Source organism: Macaca fascicularis, chromosome 11, assembly GCF_037993035.2.
Source record: "Macaca fascicularis isolate 582-1 chromosome 11, T2T-MFA8v1.1".
Classification (NCBI taxonomy): domain Eukaryota; kingdom Metazoa; phylum Chordata; class Mammalia; order Primates; family Cercopithecidae; genus Macaca; species Macaca fascicularis.
In genome coordinates, this window is record NC_088385.1 from 136,050,865 (window position 1) to 136,072,277 (window position 21,413).

Sequence of the window (21,413 nt, forward strand, 5' to 3'; positions counted from 1 at the left end):
TGTTTTCTACAATTAGTTTACTTTTTTTTTCCTACAATTAGCTCTTCTTTTTTTTTTTTTTTTTTTTTTTTCTTTTTTTGAGGCGGAGTCTCGCTCTGTCGCCCAGGCTGGAGTGCAGTGGCCGGATCTCGTCTCACTGCCTCCTGGGTTCACGCCATTCTCCTGCCTCAGCCTCCCAAGTAGCTGGGACAACAGGCGCCGCCACCACGCCTGGCTAACTTTTTGTATTTTTAGTAGAGACGGGGTTTCACTGTGTTAGCCAGGATGGTCTCGATCTCCTGACCTCATGATCTGCCTGCCTCATCTTCCCCAAATGCTGGGATTACACGTGTGAGCCACCGCGTCTGGCCTACATCGCTCTTCTTACTAAGTGGGGTTTTCCTCTTTTTAAGTAAATGAAGTCAGTTGGCCTCTTAAAAAATGAAAACTAGACCAAGGTTACAGATCATTACAATGACAATGAATCTTTACGATTAATTTATTGCTACAAAGGATAACTAATAACTTGTATGGAAATACAGAGGAGTCTGACCGGGTGCACTGGCTCATGCTTGTAATCCCAGCAACTTTGGGAGGCTGAGGCCAGTGGATCACCTGAGGGCAGGACTTCGAGATCAGCCCAGACAACATGGTGAAACCCCCGTCTCTACTAAAAATACATTTAGCCGGGCATGGTGGCGGGTGCCTGTGATCCCAGCTACTCAGGAGGCTGAGGCAGGAGAATTGCTTGAACCTGGGAGGTGGAAGCTGCAGTGAGCTAAGATCGCACCACTGTACTCCAGCCTGGGTGACAGAGCAAGACTCTGTCTCAAAAAAAAGAAAAAAGAAAAAAAGAAAAGAAATACATAGGAGTCCTATAAAAAGAAAATTAAAGTTATATAAAGTGAAAATTAGTTTAATTTGCTGCATAAGACAAATATTATATGTGATCCAAATTGTCTTTGAAATTTCCTTAAGCCGGGCGCGGTGGCTCACGCCTGTAATCCCAGCACTTTGGGAGGCCGAGACGGGCGGATCACGAGGTCAGGAGATCGAGACCATCCTGGCTAACACGGTGAAACCCCGTCTCTACTAAAAAATACAAGAAAAAACTAGCCGGGCGAGGTGGCGGGCGCCGGTAGTCCCAGCTACTCGGGAGGCTGAGGCAGGAGAATGGCGTGAACCCGGGAGGCGGAGCTTGCAGTGAGCTGAGATCCGGCCACCACACTCCAGCCTGGGTGACAGAGCGAGACTCCGTCTCAAAAAAAAAAAAAAAAAAAAAGAAATTTCCTTAAATTGCTCAACAAACTTGGCGCCATTCCTTCCACCTAACATCAGATGGCAGGTGACACCTTTGGGAGTCTTGTGTGGAAAATGAGTATCTGTAAATCTGAGAAACATGCTTGGATGGGAGACATTCTTACCCAACCATGGTGGCTGTGACCGAGGAATGGAGCCCCCGGGAGCCACTTGCAGACGCCACCTCCCATACTGTGGGGACTCCGGGATATTCACTCATGCCTCACCAGATCAGGATCCAACACGTGCTGTGTTCCACGTCAGTCCTAATAGAAGTCCCAAGCGCTTAGGATTCGCAGAATCTGTGGCCGCACTGGTCATCTCATGAAAATGAACTGTCTTTACTCCAAGTGGTTTGGAAAACAGAATATGCCTAGTGTTTCCAGCCAGACAGGGTGAAGCGCTGCCAGTGACAGCTCCCTATCTTTGTGGGGTTTCTTTTTTTTTTTTTTTTTCTTTTTTCTTTTTTGAGACGGAGTTTTGCTCCTGTCACCCAGGCTGACAATGGCGTGATCTCGGCTCACTGCAACCTCTGCCTCCCGGGTTCAAGTGATTCTCCGGCCTCAGTCTTCCTAGTAGCTGGGATTACAGGCGCCCGTCACCACACCTGGCAAATTTTTGTATTTTTAGTAGGGACGGGGTTTCACCATGTTGGCCAGGCTGGTCTCGAACTCCTGAGCTCAGGCAATCCACCCGCTTTGGCCTCCCAAAGTGCTGGGATTCCAGGCATGAGCCACCGCACCTGGCCTCTTTGTGGGGTTTCTGTTCCAGGGTTGCTGCTGTGGCCTGAGTGTGTGCATCCCTCCAAATTCCTATGTTGAAACCTATTCCCCAGTGTGAGGGTATTAGGAGGTGGGGCCTTTGGGGGTGATTCAGGCATGAGGGCAGATTCGTGCCCATTAGGGAGGCCCCAGAGAGCTGCCTCACCCCTTCCACCAAGCGAGGACACGGCCAGCATCCGGATGGGAAGCAGGCCTCGCAGACACCCGTCTTTCCCGCGCCTCGATGTTTCCGTTGTTTGTCAGCCTCTGCTTTATGGTATTTTGCAATAGCAGCTCCCGTGGACTAAGACAGCTGCCTGGTCTGCAGTGTTACATAAAAGTCTGTGTGGCTGCCCTGGTCATCTCAGGAGGAAGAGCTTGCATAGACTCCAGGCTGCCCTGGTCATCTCAGGAGGAAGAGCTCGCATAGACTCCAGGCTGCCCTGGTCATCTCAGGAGGAAGAGCTCGCATAGACTCCAGGCAGTTTGGAAAGCAAGACACACTTAGCGTTTCCAGTCAGATGGGGTGTACCACTGGCAGTGCCAACTCCGTTTCTTCGGGGGGTTCTGTTTCCGGTCTCTACAGCAGCAGTGTCCCTGAAAATCCGAGTGAAGGGAACTCCACACAACTGCCGGGAGCCTTGTCTGTTTTGTGGTTCTTCTTTATATAGTTTTTTCTAGTTCCCTAGGGACCCATAAAAGCATAACATGGAGTTACAAGCTTTTCTCAGTATTTTCAAAGGCTTTTGGAAATATTTACCTGGAAAGGGCTACATAAGGAATTAAAAATGTCAAGGGCTAGGCCAGGTGTGGTGGCTCAGGCCTGTAATCCCAGCACTTTGGAATGCCAAGAGAGGCTGATCACCTGAGGTCAGGAGTTTGACACCAGCCTGGCCAACATGATGAAGCCCCATCTCTACTAAAAGTACAAAAATTAAAAATACAAAAATTAGCCAGGCATGGTGGCCTGCCCCTGTAATCCCAGCTCCTCGGGAGGCTGAGGCATGAGAATCACTTGAACCCGGGAAGCAGAGGTTGCAGTGAGCTGAGATTGCACCCCTGCACTCCAGCCTGGGTGACAGCAAGATTCCGTTTCAACACAAATAAACAAATAAAAACACCAAGGGCTAGAATCTGTGTGGCCACATTGAATACCATATGGAAGATAGATTACGCTTAAATGTGGCAGTTCGTTAACATACACCCACATATACACATACACACATATGTGCGTGCACGTGCGCGCACACACACACACACGTTAAGTGCTAGCACTGTAGTAGTAACAAGATAATTCCCAGTGCGCTCATTCATCTTAAGTCCCATAGAGGTACGGTTATCATTATTACTTTTAAAAATTCTCCTTTCATTTTTCTGTTTGAAGAACACTGAAACAAAAACTTCTAGTTTGATGCTAAAATTCTGGCTAATCAAGAGAGAAGGCCTCAGACGTGGGGCCATGGGCAGGCAGCAACAGTATCTAGCAGGCATTGAATAACGTGGTTTTCTTTTTCATTGTTTTCATTCTGATGATCACATCCCATTTATAATGCTTGATACCGGCTTTCCAATTATGAAAATTTCCTCTCAAAATAAATTGACTTCACAGAAAGTATTAAATAAGCAGCGGTGCATGTAGATATGACAAACTATGAAAGTGCATGCGACTAGCCACAGTTTGGGAGAGCTCTGTACGGCATTAGTGTGTGGGGTGGAAATACTTAAAAAGAACCCCTGCTGGAGAAGAACATCCAAACCCTGAACTGGCCATCATCTGGTCGCAACGTCTGGCTTTTTCTGGATCACATTTCCTTTCCAGGAAGCTGGTATGGGGGGCAAACGCAGGGGTACACAGCACTGGGTATGTGACAGAGCCCTCTTCCAGAGAAGTACAGACTCATTGTGCACATGGACCCTAGAACATAAAGTATAATAAAAAATAATAATATTTATATAGCTATAAAAAAAAAAGACTCGGGGCACACGTGGGCTGATTGCAGAGGCGGGAGAAGAGAGAGCTGCTGGAAGAAAGGACGCTGCCTGGGCTGGTCTTTCCTCTTTAACTTGGCTGCCCGCTGATGAGGGAGCAGGTACTCTGTTTCTTAATGACTTCGTAAGTAATAGTCTTTTAGGAGAGACGCCATCGTTGCTGTTGCTGTTTTCATATGAAGCAATCAGAAATGTTTTTCACTTCCCGGAGGAAATATGTCTCTTATACCACCGTGGTTTTTTTTTTTTTTTTTTTTTTTTTTTTTCATGAGACGGAGTCTTGCTCTGCCGCCCAGGCCAGAGTGCAATGGCGTGATCTCAGCTCACAGCAACCTCCGCCTCCTGGGTTCGAGCGATTCTTCTGCCTCAGACTGCTTAGTAGCTGGGACTACAAGCATATGCTACCACGTCTGGCTAACTTTTTGTATTTTTAATAGAGTCAGGGTTTCACCATGTTGGCCAGGATGGTCTCAATCTCCTGACCTTGTGATCCGCCCACCTCGGCCTCCCAAAGTGCTGGGATTACAGGCCTGAGCCACTGCGCCCAGCCCTTTTTTTTTTTTTTTTTTGGGACGGAGTCTCGCTCTGCCGCCCAGGCTGGAGTGCAGTGGTACGATCTCGGCTCACTGCAACCTCCACCTCCTGGGTTCAAGCGATTCTCCTGTCTGAGCCTCCCGAGTAGTTGGGATTACAAGTGCCCACCACCACACTCAGCAAATTTTGTATTTTTAGTTGAGATGGGGTTTCACCATGTTGGCCAGGCTGGTCTCGAACTCCTGACCTCTGGTGATCCGCCTGCCTCGGCCTCCCAAAGTGCTGCGATTACAGGTGTGAGCCACCGCGCCTGGCCCCTTTCTACCACTTCTTTATGGAACACGGCACCTCCCTCTAACTTTGGTTTGCCTGCTTTTGAAAGCACAGTGAGTGTAAAAAGTGTTTGTCTTCCCTCCTAAAGTGGCTGTTAGGAATCTTGTCCCTGCAGGGCTGGGAGCTGACTCTGCAGGAGAAGCCACAAGTCCAGAGGCCTCCTCTTTTTATTTGAAGGGGTGAATATGTGTGTGTTTTTATTAAAAATAATGCCAGTGAAATGCCTTTATTTTTAAGGGCTGGGAACTAACTAAACACTGTGTGCATGTGAGCATACGTGCACGTGCGCGCGCGCACACACACACACACACACACACACACCCTGTTGGCCTTGTATGTCCTACAAAATGCATCTCTGTATTTTCTTTCCTTTCCTAATTCTGGAAGGAGGTCATTGCAAAATGGTTTTGAGCAAGGATTGCCATGGCTTTGTCTGTTGAGGAGTTGACAGAGACTTGACATTCCAGGATTAGGGAACAGTCGGGGGCATAGGGCTGGCCGAAGGTGCTGCCGGCTCCTGGCGGTGATGAAAAGCCCCGTCTGGGGAAGCTTTAGCTCCGCCATGGTTTCCAGAGGCCCCCCTCTCCATTTCCAAGCTAGTCTAACACATCTGTAACATATCTGATGACAAGATACGTGGTAGGCAAGTACAGGTCCCAGATGAGTCCCCTTGAGCCCACACCCCAACTAGATCGCCGTCCCTGAAACCTCCATGTCCCTGTCTGGAGCTGCACGTCCAGCCCAGCATGTTCGTTGGCTTGGATGGAGCAGAGAACACAAAGTAGTGAGAGGAAAGGGTAGCTAGGAGAGGCAGCGCTGCAGCGGAGTGTCCGAGACCCGGGTGGGAAGGACGGTGGTCTGAGAGTTGTTTTAATTCATTGCCATAAATTATTAAGAATTCTAAAGCACCTCTTTCATGAGGCACTTTGCTATCTATAATTAAAGCAGTCCTAGGAAATGGAAAAGTGCACCCTTTGGTTATGGATTTGTTGCTTAAGCAAACAGGTCATAAGCACCAGGTTTGTGCCTGTTTACACGTAGCCCCGAGCTGTCCTGGGATTTGCTGAAACTGAGGCTTCCACTTCCAGTCGTCGTTTACAGTGAGGCCGCCGGTCTTGCCAGCCTCGGTGGGCCTTTAGCAGAAGCAAAGGCTCTGGGCACCATCCTACTTTAAGATCTCTGCCTTGTCGAAGGTCTTTCAAATCTAAGGGAAAAGCAACAACCACCCCCACAAAAACCTTGACGACATCTCAGTGGATGAAATAATTTGAGTTTCTACATTTCTTTTTTTTTTTTTTTTTTTATACTTTAAGTTCTAGGGTACATGTGCATAACGTGCAGGTTTGTTACATATGTATACTTGTGCCATGTTGGTGTGCTGCACCCACCAACTTGTCAGCACCCATCAACTCGTCATTTACATCAGGTATAACTCCCAATGCAATCCCTCCCCCCTCCCCCCTCCCCATGATAGGCCCCGGTGTGTGATGTTCCCCTTCCCGAGTCCAAGTGATCTCATTGTTCAGTTCCCACCTATGAGTGAGAACATGCGGTGTTTGGTTTTCTGTTCTTGTGATAGTTTGCTGAGAATGATGGTTTCCAGCTACATCCATGTCCCTACAAAGGACACAAACTCATCCTTTTTTATGGCTGCATAGTATTCCATGGTGTATATGTGCCACATTTTCTTAATCCAGTCTGTCACTGATGGACATTTGGGTTGATTCCAAGTCTTTGCTATTGTGAATAGTGCCGCAGTAAACATACGTGTGCATGTGTCTTTATAGCAGCATGAGTTATAATCCTTTGGGTATATACCCAGTAATGGGATGGCTGGGTCCTATGGTACTTCTAGTTCTAGATCCCTGAGGAATCGCCATACTGTTTTCCGTAATGGTTGAACTAGTTTACAATCCCACCAACAGTGTAAAAGTGTTTCTATTTCTCCACATCCTCTCCAGCACCTGTTGTTTCCTGGCTTTTTAATGATTGCCATTCTAACTGGTGTGAGATGGTATCTCATTGTGGTTTTGATTTGCATTTCTCTGATGGCCAGTGATGATGAGCATTTTTTCATGTGTCTGTTGGCTGTATGAATGTCTTCTTTTGAGAAATGTCTGTTCATATCCTTTGCCCACTTTTTGATGGGGTTGTTTGATTTTTTTCTTGTAAATTTGTTTGAGTTCTTTGTAGGTTCTGGATATTAGCCCTTTGTCAGATGAGTAGATTGCTAAAATTTTCTCCCATTCTATAGGTTGCCTGTTCACTGTGATGGTAGTTTCTTTTGCTGTGCAGAAGCTCTTTAGTTTAATTAGATCCCATCAAGCAATCCTTCCACCTTAGCCTCCCAAGTCACTGAGACTGCAGGCTCATGCCATCATGCCTAGCACTGTTTTAGTTTTTAGATGCCACATACATGTTTATTTTTGTGTTAATTAGCAAGAACTTTTTAAAAAAAGATGGGTCGTAGTCTCGTATGAAATCCATGCAATCATTCAGTGCTAACGGCTGGCAAGTTAGTTACCACTCCTAGACCACAGCCACATGGCTGTGTAGTAGAGTGGTCACACACATGTCGTGGACTCTGGATCCAGCTACCTGGGTGTACAGTCCGTCCCTCAGTTTCCCCATCTGTAAAATGGGGATGACTGAGCTAATACTACCTGCCTCACAGTTTGCAGCGGGGAGTCGACGAGTGAAGACTTAGACGGTGCCTGGAATAGTGCCTCATTCCTAGGCAGCGTCCTGTGAGTGTTAAATAAAATATCTTGCGGCCGGGCGCGGTGGGTCAAGCCTGTAATCCCAGCACTTTGGGAGGCCAAGACGGGTGGATCACGAGGTCAGGAGATCGAGACCATCCTGGCTAACATGGTGAAACTCCGTCTCTACTAAAAAATACAAAAAGCTAGCTAGGCGAGGTGGTGGGCGCCTGTAGTCCCAGTTACTCGGGAGGCTGAGGCAGGAGAATGGCGTGAACCTGGGAGGCGGAGCTTGCTGTGAGCTGAGATCCAGCCACTGCACTCCAGCCTGGGCGACAGAGCAAGACTCCGTCTCAAAATAATAATAATAATAAATAAAATAAAATAAAATATCTTTTCATGCTGGTGTTTCTTTTCTGCTTTGACATGCTGAGATCCTGTTTTAGCTGCAGGATGGTTTGAGCGTGGCTTTGGTTTTCTATTAAAGCTTCTTTGATCTCTTAGCTCAAGCATTTCAACGAAGCATATGGTGTCTGCTTGCAGGGGATCTTGTGTGGGTGCATTTTCTGGTGCTCTTTGATAAGGAGCAGGGTATGAACATTTGGTTTGAGCATGACAGCTTAATGACTTTCCACGATAACTTCTTGTATCAAAGATTATTTCCCTTATGTCTAGGTGTTGAAACAATGTATTTTGCTAGAAAATAAATTGGAAGGAGGAAATGAGAATTTTCATTGTGGCTTGCAATGCTTTTGCCTTTTAAAATCTCATGACATGTGCTTTCATTAAATAAAAATGTCCCCCCTTCTTTTTTTCTTTATCTCGCACTTTGTTCCACGTGGCTTCACTAAGAAATTTGAAAGTGAACTCATGTGGAAGGTAAATCCAGAAAAATTTAATGCAGTTTTTAGTTTCAACTTGAAAGTTGCTGTTATGCCTTCAGTTAAGTTTTAGATGACGTGTTTTGTGGTTTTATACAATTTGATTTTTTTCCTTGATAAATTATTTTTCCCTAAATAGTTATTAATGAGAGCAGAGGCATGCTAATAAAATTAAAAATAAGAGAAATCTCTAACTAAAAATACTCATAAAATGTGATTTTGAAAATGAATATGTAGAGCCCAAAAAAGGCTTTCATTGGACTGTGTGCTTTTTCATGATAAGATATTATGGATAAAGAGTAATTCAGTTGTTTAGGATAATTCGAGCAAAAGGCATCAGAAATGGGAAATGGAAAAGTGGGGTCAGCCGGAGATCATTCTTTTTGCAGATATTATGAGCACAGAACTGTACGCAGGGCCCTGTGCATGCCCTTGGGAGGGACATGGAGATAGGAGGAGAATGTGGGCAAGTATCAAAAGAGGTTGGTCCCTGTGGTAGGTGTTATGATAGCGTGGGGTGGAGATGTTACTTCTGGACAGAATGATGGGAAAGTGTCTCAGAGAGGGGGCATTGCCTTCATCTCAGAGGATGAATAGGTTTTGGGGACAGAGGATGACATTCCTGGTAGAGAGAATGCAGGGACACAGACACTGATATTGTTTGGCTGTGTCCCCACCCAAATCTCATCTTGAATTGCAATCCCATAATCTCCACGTGTCACAGGAGGTCATTGAATCATGGGGGTGGTTACCCTCATGCTGTTCTTGTGATAGTAAGTTCTCAAGATCTGATGGTTTTATAAGGGACTTTTTCCCCTTTGCTCTGCACTTCTCCTTGTTGCTGCCATGTGAAGAAAGAGGTGCTCACTTCCCCTTCCATCATGACTGTAAGTTTCCTGAGGCCTCCCCAGCCCATTGGAACTGTGAGTCAATTAAACCCTCTTTCCTTTGTAAATTATGCAGTCTTGGATATGTCTCATTAACAGTGTGAAAACAGGCTAATACAGACATGGATGGGGTGTAGTGGGTAAATTAATCAGTAGGTAGGCTTTCCATAATCTACATAAGCTTATGAACTATATCTGATGAAATACTTTGAACAGAAACCAGAGAGGCAGCAGAGCATAGTTTTACAAATTCAGCCCCAGGAGTCAGCCTGAATGTGAGTACTGGCCCAGCAACTTTCTAGCTGTGTCATCCTGGTTAAGTTATAGAACTGTCTGAGCTTCGGTGTCTTCATGTGTAAAAGGCAGGTAATGATAACCAGGTTGTTGGAAGAAATAAGCTAATGCATGTAAAGGACTCAGCATATGTTCTGCACAGAGTAGGTGGCCGAGAAGTATAGATTATTAATAGCAACAACAGCAATAAACAAAAAAATTGTTTATGGCTATGAATTTTTCTCTTGGAATAGATTTCTAGGAATTCTTTTAAATTTTCTTATGCATCCAAATTTGCTGAAGGCTAACTGCAAATTTTCAGTGACTTGGTGACCTCAGGGATGTCAACAAGCTGAACATTACCAATCCTTTGGGTTAAATCTCAGACTTTCTGGTCAACTGAAGGAGCTGGGGTTTAATAAACACGTGAAACATCTCCTTGCCAGAAGAAAGGAAACAAAGTTTCTAGAAAGCAGCATTATTTCAGTTAGTATTATAAACTGTTGGGATATCATCATATTCTTTAAACCAGCTTGGTTTGTACTTCATAATGCCTACTGGTAAAGTGTAAATGAGAATAGAAATTGAATATGCCTTCACTCCTGGCTCATCAGGAGTAGCAGCTGGGAAGAAACTGCAGGCACGGCATTAGCAAAATGCATTTAGACCCTCTGCCTGTATCTTTCAATAAATGCTTAGAATTTTGTGTTACACTTGCGTACATTTAGGAATATTTTTTCAGTGTTTTAAAATTCTATTCATTGTCGATAAGACCAGGAAAGGCGTGGGTGTTGGTTGTTTTGTTGAAGACTTTGCTGTTGGATGAGCCAGATATGGTAACTATATACTGCAGCTTTGTCCTGAGTGGCTGGAAAAGGTGAAGCAGCACGCTAGGAAGGCCCTCTCAGTACCTCAGTAAGCAAACTTACCTGAGGCCAGGTCGTTGCACAAGATGAGGTCATTGCACAAGACGAGGTTGCACGAGACGAGGTCGTGTCATGGCGAGGTTTCTGGTGGTGAGGAGTGTGGCGGCTGCCCTTGGGAACACAGGGGTTCCTTTCAGGCAATCAGGGAGCTTCTCTCTACTTCCCAGTTCTGGAGTGTTCAGAGGTGTGGCAGTGCCGCTTAATCTCAGATGTGTAGTTAATCAAAAAAGTACACACTTGAGGCTGGGTGCAGTGGCTCACACCTGTAATCCCAGCACTTTGGGAGGCCAAGGTGGGCGGATCACTTAAGGTCAGGAGTTTGAGACCAGCCTGGCCAATATGGTGAAACTCTGTCTCTACTAAAAAAAAAAAAAAAAAAGTACACATTTGAGATTAAGCTTGGCCGAGTACAGTGGCTCATGCTTGTAATCCCAGCAGTTTGGGAGGCCAAGGCAGGAGGATCGCTTGAGCCCAGGAGTTCGAGACCAGCCTGGGCCACATAGTGAGACCCTGTATTAGTTCTCACACTGCTATAAAGAACTACCTGAGACTGGGTAATTTATAAAGAAAACAGGTTTAATTGGCTCCAGTTCCTCAGGCTGTACAAGAAGCACAGCCAGGGAATGCCTCAGGAAACTTTCAATCACAGCGGAAGGCGAAGGGGAAGTAGGCGCGCGGCTTACGTGTCTGGGTCAGGAGGAAGAGCTCGAGGCTGGAGGTGCCACACCCTTTTAAACAGCCAGATCTCCTGAGAACCCCATCACGAGACAACACTGGGGGATGGAGCTAAATTGTTAGAAACCACCCCCGTGATCCAATCACCTCCTACCAGGCCCCACCTCCAACACTGGGGATTACAATTTATCAGGAGATTTGGGTGGGGACACAGATTCTAACCATCAGACCCCATTTCTAATATGTATATATATATTATATCTTATATAGGTACACATATACATATAATATACATGTGCATATACATACAATAATATATTACATATTATGTACTATATACATATATATGTGAGATTAAGCTTATGGATTATTTTGTATTGGTGGTGCTCTCTGTAGCTCTCATTATTATTTTCTTCCAGTATTTTTCTAATAAGACTTTGACATTTGACTTTTTTCTTCTGCAACACGTATAGCAGTTACTGTGTCCCAGGCACAGTTCTAACAGCAAGCAGAGAGGCAGCAGAGCATAGTTTTACAAATTCAGCCCCTGGAGTGGGCCTGAATGTGAATACAGGCTCCGCACTTCACGTCTTCTAAGTCATTTACTCCTCTGAGCAATCCCAAGGTTCTAGAGTTCTCCCTGGACAGATGAGCAAACTGACACGCGGAGAGGTCTGTTAATGTGCATGAGGCTAGTTTGGTGCCTGGGGGGGCCTTGACCCTGGCCCTCTGTATCCGGAGTCCCCTCAGTCTGGTGCTGCCTCTTTCTGGCCTCCAAACATCCACTATCCACTACGAGTTTGCTTAAAAACTTGTGGCCTATCTCTGAGGAGCAATAAGTTTGAATATGTTGCCATTAATTTTTGCGTGAATTCAACAAGTGTGTTATTAGCCCTCAGGGATGCAACAGGACGGAACACAGTCCCTGCCCCAAAGCACCTGTTCTAAAGTAGGAGTCAAGTTGGGACTGGAGGATGTTAGGTTGTGATTAATGCAAAGGCTGCCCCTGGCCTTTAAAAAGTTGAGGTGGAATTCACATGCCACGAAATTCATCATTTTAGAGTGCACAAGCCAGTGGGCTTTAGTCTATTCACAAAGTTGTGCAACCATCACGCCTATCTCATTCCTGAATATTTTTCTCACCCCAAAAGGATACCCTCTATCCATTAAGCAGTCACTTCCCATTTCCCCCTCACCCCAATCACCCCTAATTAGATCCTAAGCAACCCCTGGGTAACCGCTAATCTACTTTCTGTCTCTATGATTTGCCTGCTCCGGCCATTTCATAGACATGGAATCATACACTCTGTGGTCTTTTCTGCCTGGTGTAACTCATGTGGCATCGTGTTTCCCAAGCTCACCCTTGTTGTGGCTTAAGTCAGCACTTCCTTGTCATGGCTGAGTGGCACTCCTTTGTATGGACAGGGACGTCACGATTACTCATTCATCAGCTGGTGATCAGGTCCTGGCCTTTCCAACTGTTTCTGAGAAGTCATCCTGTTAAAAGATATTTTGATATGGTCAGACCTTTAGTCATAGACTTCCTAAGGATTCCAGCCTATTCTGCCTGAATGATTTTATGACAAAATCCTTCTGCATCATTTAAGCAACACTTTCACTGCAAAATTCGGTTGTTGTCCAATTGTCCCATTTCTGGAAACGACTCTGTCTCAAGACCTTAAGTTGGCTGAAGGGGTCTCACTCGCCACACTCGGGTGTAACCATACAGGCTCCTAACCAGAGCCTATGTGTATTCTTTGGAACATTCTCTGTCTTCTTTCTCTTTTTTGAGACAAGAGTTTTGCTCCGTCACCCAGGCTAGAGTGCAATGCTGCAATCTCAGCTCACTGCAACCTCCACCCCTGGTTCAAGTGATTCTTCAACTTCCCGAGTAGCTGGGATTACAGGTACTCGTTACCACGCCCGGCCAGTTTTTGTATTTTTAGTAGAGACAGGCTTTCACCATGTTGGCCAGCAGGTGGGTCTCGAACTCCTGATCACGTGATCCCCTCCTCGGCCTCCCAAAGTGCTGGATTGCAGGCTTGAGCCACCATGCCCTCTCTCTCTCTCTCTGTTTTTTTTTTTTTTTTTTTTTTTTTTTTTTTTTTCTTTTACTATTTTTATTATTTAATAGCTGGGCTCATAGTACCATTTCCTACCACTTTTTTCCCTCTCTGAATTGTTGAGTCTGGCTCTGCTGCCATTTGATGTAATTCGCTGGAGACTTAGCCTCATTTCAGGCTTTTGCTAACATGTATCTTTTTTTTTTTTTTTTTTTTTTTTACTGTTTTAAGATCATTTATTAAAACACAGTCATTCAGAAGCCGTTGAGACATCAGGCAGCAGGAAGGAAGGTGGGCTGGAGCAGGCCCTGTGAAGGACCAAGGACAAAGTAATAGCCGCGGTTATGAAATTGCATTTTATTCTGATAAAGACTAATGTATGCCTGATAACCTAGCAATAATCCATAAGTTTGGTAGTTCACAACATTTTTAGAAAGCACATACGATTAACATTCAAATAAGGCACTATAAAAAGTTTTATAAAGAATGAAGTGTTTACTATAATTCTTTTAAGAAACTTTGGTTCATCTTGAAGGCTTGGTGAATTTTTAAAATATCAGAAGAAAAGGAAAATAAAATTTTTCCCCCAAAATACATAAGAACTACTTACTGGCACTTGTATTTTAAGTACCTGGAAAAAAATGGAACGGATTTTTAAAGGCAATTAATAACAGCTTGTACGAGGGTTTGTTTTATTTGATTTGGCACCAAGTCAAGAGTAAATACACCATGGAAGACGCCATCGCGCATTTCCTCCACCTCTCATACTGCCCCACTTCTACCAGACCACACAGCACGTCAGCAACCGTCCTTGCTGCCCCACTCAGGAATCACTTTAGATTCCAATTTTGTTTGTTTGTTTGTTTGTTGTTGTTGTTTTGATACGGAGTCTCGCTCTGCCCCCCAGGCTGGAGTGCAGTGGTCGCAATCTTGGCTCCCTGCAACTTCCACCTCCTGGGTTCACACCATTCTCCTGCCTCAGCCTCCTGAGTAGCTGGGGCTACAGGCGCCCGCCACCATGCCCGGCTGATTTTTTGTATTTTAGTAGAGATGGGGTTTCACCATGTTGGCCAGGGTAGTTTCGATCTCCTGATCTCATGATCCACCCACCTCGGCCTCCCAAAGTGCTGGGATTATAGGCGTGAGTCCCTGCGCCCGGCCCACATTCCAGTTTTTAAATGGCTTCTCAGATGACACCAACAAAGTTTCTTTCCCCTTAAAATAAGGTGGCAGTGAATGCTCACAGGTATCGATTTCTTTGATCAGGAACAAAGAACTCCTTCAGGAAACTCACTCACTTTCCTGGTCCTTGTTAACCTATTGTGTACATTCTTTTTATTGGCACACCTGTTTACTAATTATGATTGATTGCTATTTATGCCAAGGGAGCATTTCCCAGGCATCTCTCATCTATTTACTCACGACAATGCGTGCTTACTTTATTTACATAGTGCCGTGGGTTTTCTTTTTTCTTTTCTCTTTTTTTTTTTTTTTGGCAGGGGGTGGTACCATAACTTGTTATTTATCAGGGCAGATCCTACATTTGGATCAAAAAGAGAAACCGGCAAGTAGATCCTAAAACACATTTCTTAACCTGAGTCACATCTGAAAACATACAGATTTTAATTACATTTTGTTGAAAATTCATTCAACTTTGGTGCTTTTCCAAGGACTTATAATGTCAATTTCTGACATAAATCATAACCCTCGGTACATATGTATTTTCAAAGGAAACAAGTCATCTTAAAATAATATTTTTCTATATGCTAATGATACATTTTTGTAGCAAATTGAAAATTCTGAGTAAACTGAAAGTATGCTTAACAACAAAATAAATACAGCATGTATGGTTAGCATATACATTTCTTAGTAGCAGAGAATTTGTGTCTTACAACAGATCTGTAAACCCAGTTGCTTTCTTTCTGGAATTTTGTGTAGTGTCCCACCATGTTCCACAATGCTGGAAATGTCTTTTTTGCCATCAATCTGTGCAAACATTTCTGATCACCCGTTTTCCCCCAATGGCATGTAACTTTTTTTTAACTTTTCCAGGAAAATACGGAAACTTTATCAACCACTTATTAACTGAACACAAAGTGAGATTACTACCAAACGCTCGTTTAATTTTGCTCTAGCAGATGTTTTAAAAGTTCAGGCATCACTGACGTTTTTGAAGATAGCTGCATAAAACATACTACGTGATTTCAAAGGGTGAATCTTAGTATGTGACTCGTTTGGCACATCCTTAGCATCCAGAATAAAATCAGCAGAAACAAAAGTCATATAGTTTTCAAAGAATTCATACATACTGGAAGTCTTAGGAAAAACAGCTTCTAAATGCAAGGACTATGAGGTGTGCCCATCTTACTACTAATAGTGCCACACATTTTTCCTCATGGAGTAACTGAAGCTTTCTGGCTTGTTTGAGGAACTTTAGTTTGTAGGAAAGCATCACCAGAGGGCCAAATCTTGTTGGTTCCTATTCCGGAGAATGTTTCCAACACCTCTTTTTTTCTGGTAATATTCCAGGACTGGCTTTGTTTGGCTTCCTAAGCCGGTAGTCTCTCGATAACCATCTCTGGTTTATCATCCTCACGCTGAATGAGAGGCTCCCTGTCAGAGCATCAGTGCCCACAGTTTTGGGAGGGTTGAATTCAGTGTTGTAGACTCGGCCGCTGGCGGGATGAATCCAGCGAGCAGTAAGGCGTCGTTTAATGACCTAAAAGGACACATTCAGGTTAATCACTGTGTCGATCTGATCTGCTCTATCTGGGGCTTCTGCCTGTGAAAGTGTCCTTGGAAAACCATCCAGCAGCTGGACTAGGTTAGATTTTGCAGCTCCTGAAGGGTCAGCTGAGATGACGTAATCTGGAATGAGTTTCTCTTGGTCAATGAAAGCCTTGGCTAACATGCCAATTTCTTTTCTTTTCTTTCTTTCTTTTTTCTTTCTTTCTTTCTTTCTTTCTTTCTTTCTTTCTTTCTTTCTTTCTTTCTTTCTTTCTTTCTTTCTTTCTTTCTCTCTTTCTCTCTTTCTCTCTCTCTCTCTTTCTTTCTTTTCTTTTCTTTCTCTCTCTCTGTCTTCCTTTCTTTCTTTTTTTCTTTCTTTCTATATTTATATATACTTTAAGTTCTGGGGTACAGGTGCACAACATGCAGGTTTGTTACATACCTATCTATGTGCCATGTTGGTTTACTGTACCCATCAACCCGTCATTCACATTAGGTATTTCTCCTAACATTACCCCTCCTCCAGCCCCCGACCTCCCAGCAGGCTTCGGTGTGTGATGTTCCCCTCCCTGCGTCCATGTGTTCTCATTGTTCAGCTCCCACTTATGAGTGAGAACAGGTAACACGCCAATTTCTGTGCCCCGCAGCATGTTGTACTGGAGCAGGTCCTCGCTGGAGAGGTGCTTCAGCTCCAAGTGTTTGGTGATGCGCAATGACACGGTGCCCTTGCCCAAGCCCGAGGCCCCCATGGTCACCGCGCACAGCAGCCGCGAGGACACCCCCATGGCCGCAGACCGGGGCCCGTGCCATGCTGGCACCAGGGCTTTGGCCTGGCCTGTGCTGGCCGGCTGGCAGTGCCACTAGCAGGCGGCGACCGCTGACATTTATCTTTGTCTCTTTTCAGGTCGATCCAGTGTTTACAAGGGAAGTAAAAGCCAAAGTGAGAAGGTAAGAGTTGGTGGAGACCAGTCATTTTGTAGAACGGGAAGCCTGAGTGGCCCCTGAGTTACCTGAACTCACATTTATCCAGTCCCAGACACTATTCCAAGCAGTTTCCAAGTGTTTCCTCGTGTGGTGCATCCTCCCAGCGAGCCCATGGCATCCTAGGCACCAGTATTTGCCCAGGGAAATGCCAATAAAAACCACTTTGTGATTATAATTTTTAACTGATCACATTGGCCAAAATGGAAAGATTTAAAGTCTCAAAGGTTTGGAAGAATGGAGGGGTATTTCCCCTTTGTCACAGCCTGTCTGGGGAGCAATTTGTTGGAGTGTTGGTTATAAGTTGCATTTGTCAGCCGGGAACCCAACAGCACAGGCTTGAACACATTGAGGTTTCATTGCCCACATCGACAAGTCTGAGGGTGGTCAGTCAGGGAGCAAAGTGGAGGCTTCGCGGAGACCTCAGGGATTTGGCGCTTGTCTCTGTCCTGCCTTCCTCGGCCTGTGGCTCCCGTTCTGAAGGTGACGTGGTGGCTTTAGAGCTGTGTCATCAGTCTGCGTTGTAAGTGGGGCGATGGGAATGAGCAGACCAGAAGGATGTGGGTCTCATTTGGGTCAGCCCCCTGTAAAGTGGTGTTCTCACAGCCCCCGGGATTCCAGCCAGACTCGTTGGCCACACCAACCACCAAGGGCACTGACAAAGACTGGTTTTTTCCCCATCTATAATCAGGGATCTTCAGATTGCTCCTAGGTGCAGACGCATGTGTGCAAAAGTATCACCTGCTCAGGGAAGGGAGGCATGGCAGAGCCGTGAGAGTGGTGGCCAGTGGTGGGGACTGGGAAGATCAAAGAAAGGTGAAGATTTACATTGTGTGGTGAAAAAATAGAACAAGGCAAAATGTCTATGACAAAATAGCTGTCAATGCTGTGTGCTGGGAACAGGGCTTTTGTGACATTATCGTCACTATTTAGTATTTCTATTTCCATTCTTTTTTCTTTTTTTCTTTTTTGAGACCGAGTCGTGCTCTGTCACCCAGGCTGGAGCGCAGTGGCAAAATCTCAGCTCACTGCAATCTCCGCCTCCCGGGTTCAAGCAATTCTCCTGCCTCAGCCTCCCAAGTAGCTGGGATTACAGGTGCCCACCACCACGCCTGGCTAATATTTGTATTTTTAGTAGAGATGGGGTTTCGCCATGTTCGCTAGGCTGGTCTTGAACTCCTGATCTCAGGTAATCCACCTGCCTTGGCCTCCCAAAGTGCTGGGACTACAGGTGTGAGCCACTGCACCTGGCCTGTTTCTATTATTTCTATTCCTATTATCTTATTAGTTATTTTTAAAAATTATTTGAAAAAAAGTTGAATTATTAGAAAAATGTTTTCTAAATCATACAGAGAAAATGGCACAAACCTTATCTCTGACTCTCCCAGCCCTTGAGAGCAGGTGTCTTTATTGAGCGTACTGAAAACAAAAGCAGACATGTTAAGCAACTCCCCCCACTCCCTTGTCAAGGACATGAGCTGTAAGGATTTCCACCCCAGTCTAGTTCTCCCGGCTGAACGCTTGGGCAACAATGCTTACTTGCTGATCTAAAGTATTACACCCAAACTGTCATCTCTCCTCCTCCCAGCTGCCTACCCATGAGATTCTTGGAATTAGAGCCCCTCTTCCTGCTTTGTGTTTCAGGGCCGCTGGGGTTCGATTGATAGGAGAGATGCCCCAAGAAGATTTGCACGCGGTGGTGAAGAATTGCTTTGCGGTGGTGAACAGCTCTGTCTCTGAAGGCATGTCAGCTGCAATTCTGGAGGTAATTATGTAACTCAAGTACTGAAAGTGGGAGTATGAAATTGTCCATCACTCCTTTTCTTATTTATGGAGGTGACGTCTTTGTCAATAGCATTCTGCACTTCTCAAAGCTAAAAAGGCCAAGCAGCATACCCGTTGGAGTTCAAAAGTACTTTTGAAGTTCTATCTGGAAGTTTAAAAATATCATTTCATTTCTCATTGCTATTTCTCCTTGCCAGCGATGACGTAAAATAAAACTGGGATGGCATTGCCTCTCTGACCGTCTAAATATCTCTGACAGGAAGGCAGCTAAGGTTACGAAAGATTGGGCCAGGAAACAGGATGAAGGTGTTTTTGCAGGAAGCCTCCTTTTACTTGATCTTTTCTCTTTCTTTTCCATATTTTCTGTAATTCCAGAGCTTGAGGGAGGAGAAGAAAGGGCTGGACTTTGCAGGTGGCAGGAGACGGGGCAGGGTAGTGATCACAGATGACGGGGTGGCGTGGGGGCCAGGCTGGATCTGATCTCTTTATCTAGCAGTCAGCTCTGTAAAATCGCTTCATCTTTTTTGACAAAATGTGTCTATCCCAGCACCACTCTGCAATTCCCCACCAGTGTATCTTGTGTTTTCAGGACCGAGGTTGGAGTGGGAAGACCGTGCTCTTGAAACCTGGGCAGGTTCTGGCTGGGCTGCGTCCCCTCTTCTGTAAAAGATCCTGGAAATCCTCGCATCCCCTTTGCAATGGGACCACCTACAACATCTCCTCCTCCTTGAGAGGTTTTTGACTGGGGCCTTTTACCATGATCTTCGATGCTTGATGTTAGCTCCTGGGGAGAATCACTGGCCTGTGTCTAACAGAAAAAGATGTTCCTTCTCTTGTTTTGGGGTTAGTTCATTGCCTTGGGGGCTCCTGAAGAATGAACCCAGAAAAGGGCAGGCTGGACTCACTCATGCCAACACCAGCCTTTGGCACTGGGTTTTCCTCATGTGATTAAAGCACCCAGTACCGCATGCGTGGTACTCCTGGTGGTTCTCAGCACACGCTGCACACGGCAGACATGGCGTAAGCATGCATTGATGGGCACATGATAAAGCCTGTTTTCCTGTCGAGAGAAACATGTGGCCACTGCTTCCCGAGGTCTTTGGCCCAGGTGTCATGTGTTCTTTCTGAATATGTGGATTTCTTAGTTCAGTGTCTACTTAGATTAATGCTGTTACTTTATCGTAAGTCTTTGGGATATCCATGTATCCCCTTGGATACCGGGTTAATGTACTGAACTTACTAACAAAAGTTAAGATCTGCAAACCTTAGGGGTCCAGAGAGAACGTGTTAAACTAGGAAAAAAATCCTCTCCCTACGTTTAAGAAATGACTGACATTGTGTGCATAATATTTGCTCTTAATTTGGCATCATTTATAAAAGAAGAAAAAAACCTCAAAAGAAAAAAACACAGAGGGAGCCGGTAGCAGCTGTGTATCTGTGCTCATGAATCTGCTGTTAGATGCTTTCAAAGTGCAGAGTGTGAGTTTGTAACGCCATCATCCTCAGCCAGACGTCAGCACCTCAGCTTAGGGGTTGTTGCTAGTATTAATCTCCATTGTCCTTTCAAATCAGCTCCCAGCTGCAGTCCTCCGAGCAATATGTTAGCTTTAAAAGTGTATATGCTGATGGCACCAGTATTTGAGCTATTGTGAATTGCTCCTTTGTAGGTAAATATACGTGTTTTTTCAACTTCTTAAGGAAAGGTAGAGTGGAATTCGGGAATGATTTTACAACCAGCACACACAGCATTTCACTGCCACTGTCAAACCTCATTTACTTCAAAGCAAAGGCAGCTGTTGGCAATTCCAACTGCCTTAAAATGTTGATGTTGTGTTCCTTTTGAAAACTCCCAAATAACCTTTGGGCAAAGGGTTTTGAATGAAGCTGATTTTGAAGGAGTGGTAAGGGTGCATTTCATTAGAATCAATTCAGATAGCCAAAGCGTTTAATCATGGAATAAGTGCCTATCGCTTTTGAAGGAAGTGATCTTTTGACCTTTCAGAATTAGCTGTATTTTCCCATGGAAGCATATAAACATCCCATTTGCAGAAACACGTTTCTTACTGATAAACTCCGAAAATCAAACTTTAGCTGGATGCGTGGGCAGCTGCGTGAACACTTCTACAACTAATCAGTTGTTTCCAGTTTTGAGCTTTTTTAGAGTTGAATCCTGCAGAGAATTACATTAAAAGTGTATAAACAATTATTTGCTCATCCCAGCTGTCATGATTAGGCTCTTTTCCCGGCCCCAGAACACACACACGTGCGCGCACACACACACGTACACACATAGGCGCACACACATGCTCACACACATGCACCGACAGATGCATGCACGCGCACACACGCTCTACCTGAGAGGAAGCCCATCTTCTAAAGCAGAGAGGAGCACCTGCAGGAAGGAGGTGATTCCTGGCCCCTTGGCTTCCAGACTCCAGCCCCAGTGATTGAAATAGGATGTAAGGTCATTCAAGGTGACTCTCTGACTCTGTGTCACTTTGACCTCGACTAGTGTGTCAGCGTGTTTGTGTGTTTGTAAGTGTGTGTGTGGATTCGGCGGTGAGATACCTTTGCCACTTGGGAAAGTTGAAGGGCCTTTTGAGTTTTCATCATTAGGAAGA

The 21,413-nt window shown here is 45.0% G+C and overlaps 1 protein-coding gene, 1 long non-coding RNA gene and 1 pseudogene across 54 annotated transcripts in view; 1 reads left to right on the plus strand and 2 right to left on the minus strand.

Annotated features, from left to right (window-relative positions):
- Positions 1 to 21,413, plus strand: part of GLT1D1 (glycosyltransferase 1 domain containing 1) — a 150,821-nt gene that overhangs the window by 95,842 nt on the left and 33,566 nt on the right. For 34 of the 42 annotated variants that reach the window (XR_012420829.1, XR_012420830.1, XM_074008405.1 and 31 more), the window contains 2 exons: positions 16,931 to 16,974; positions 18,652 to 18,772. Coding sequence is in view for 38 of the 42 variants with exons in the window: in XM_074008405.1 (XP_073864506.1) it covers positions 16,931 to 16,974; positions 18,652 to 18,772 (165 nt within the window). In the remaining 4 variants the exon portion in view is untranslated. Of the gene's footprint in view, positions 1 to 2,330; positions 2,989 to 16,930; positions 16,975 to 18,651; positions 18,773 to 19,381; positions 20,993 to 21,413 lie in introns of those variants that run through there. The other 8 variants (XR_012420831.1, XM_065525030.2, XM_074008392.1 and 5 more) reach the window with 2 other exon arrangements.
- LOC102124964 (uncharacterized) overlaps positions 1 to 21,413 on the minus strand; it is a 53,827-nt gene that overhangs the window by 8,400 nt on the left and 24,014 nt on the right. For 6 of the 12 annotated variants that reach the window (XR_012420837.1, XR_012420840.1, XR_012420836.1 and 3 more), the window contains one exon: positions 11,658 to 12,733. This is a non-coding gene — a long non-coding RNA (uncharacterized lncRNA). Of the gene's footprint in view, positions 1 to 8,067; positions 8,291 to 8,467; positions 12,734 to 21,413 lie in introns of those variants that run through there. The other 6 variants (XR_012420835.1, XR_012420843.1, XR_012420844.1 and 3 more) reach the window with 5 other exon arrangements.
- LOC107126808 (GTP:AMP phosphotransferase AK3, mitochondrial-like) lies at positions 15,322 to 16,924 on the minus strand (annotated as a pseudogene).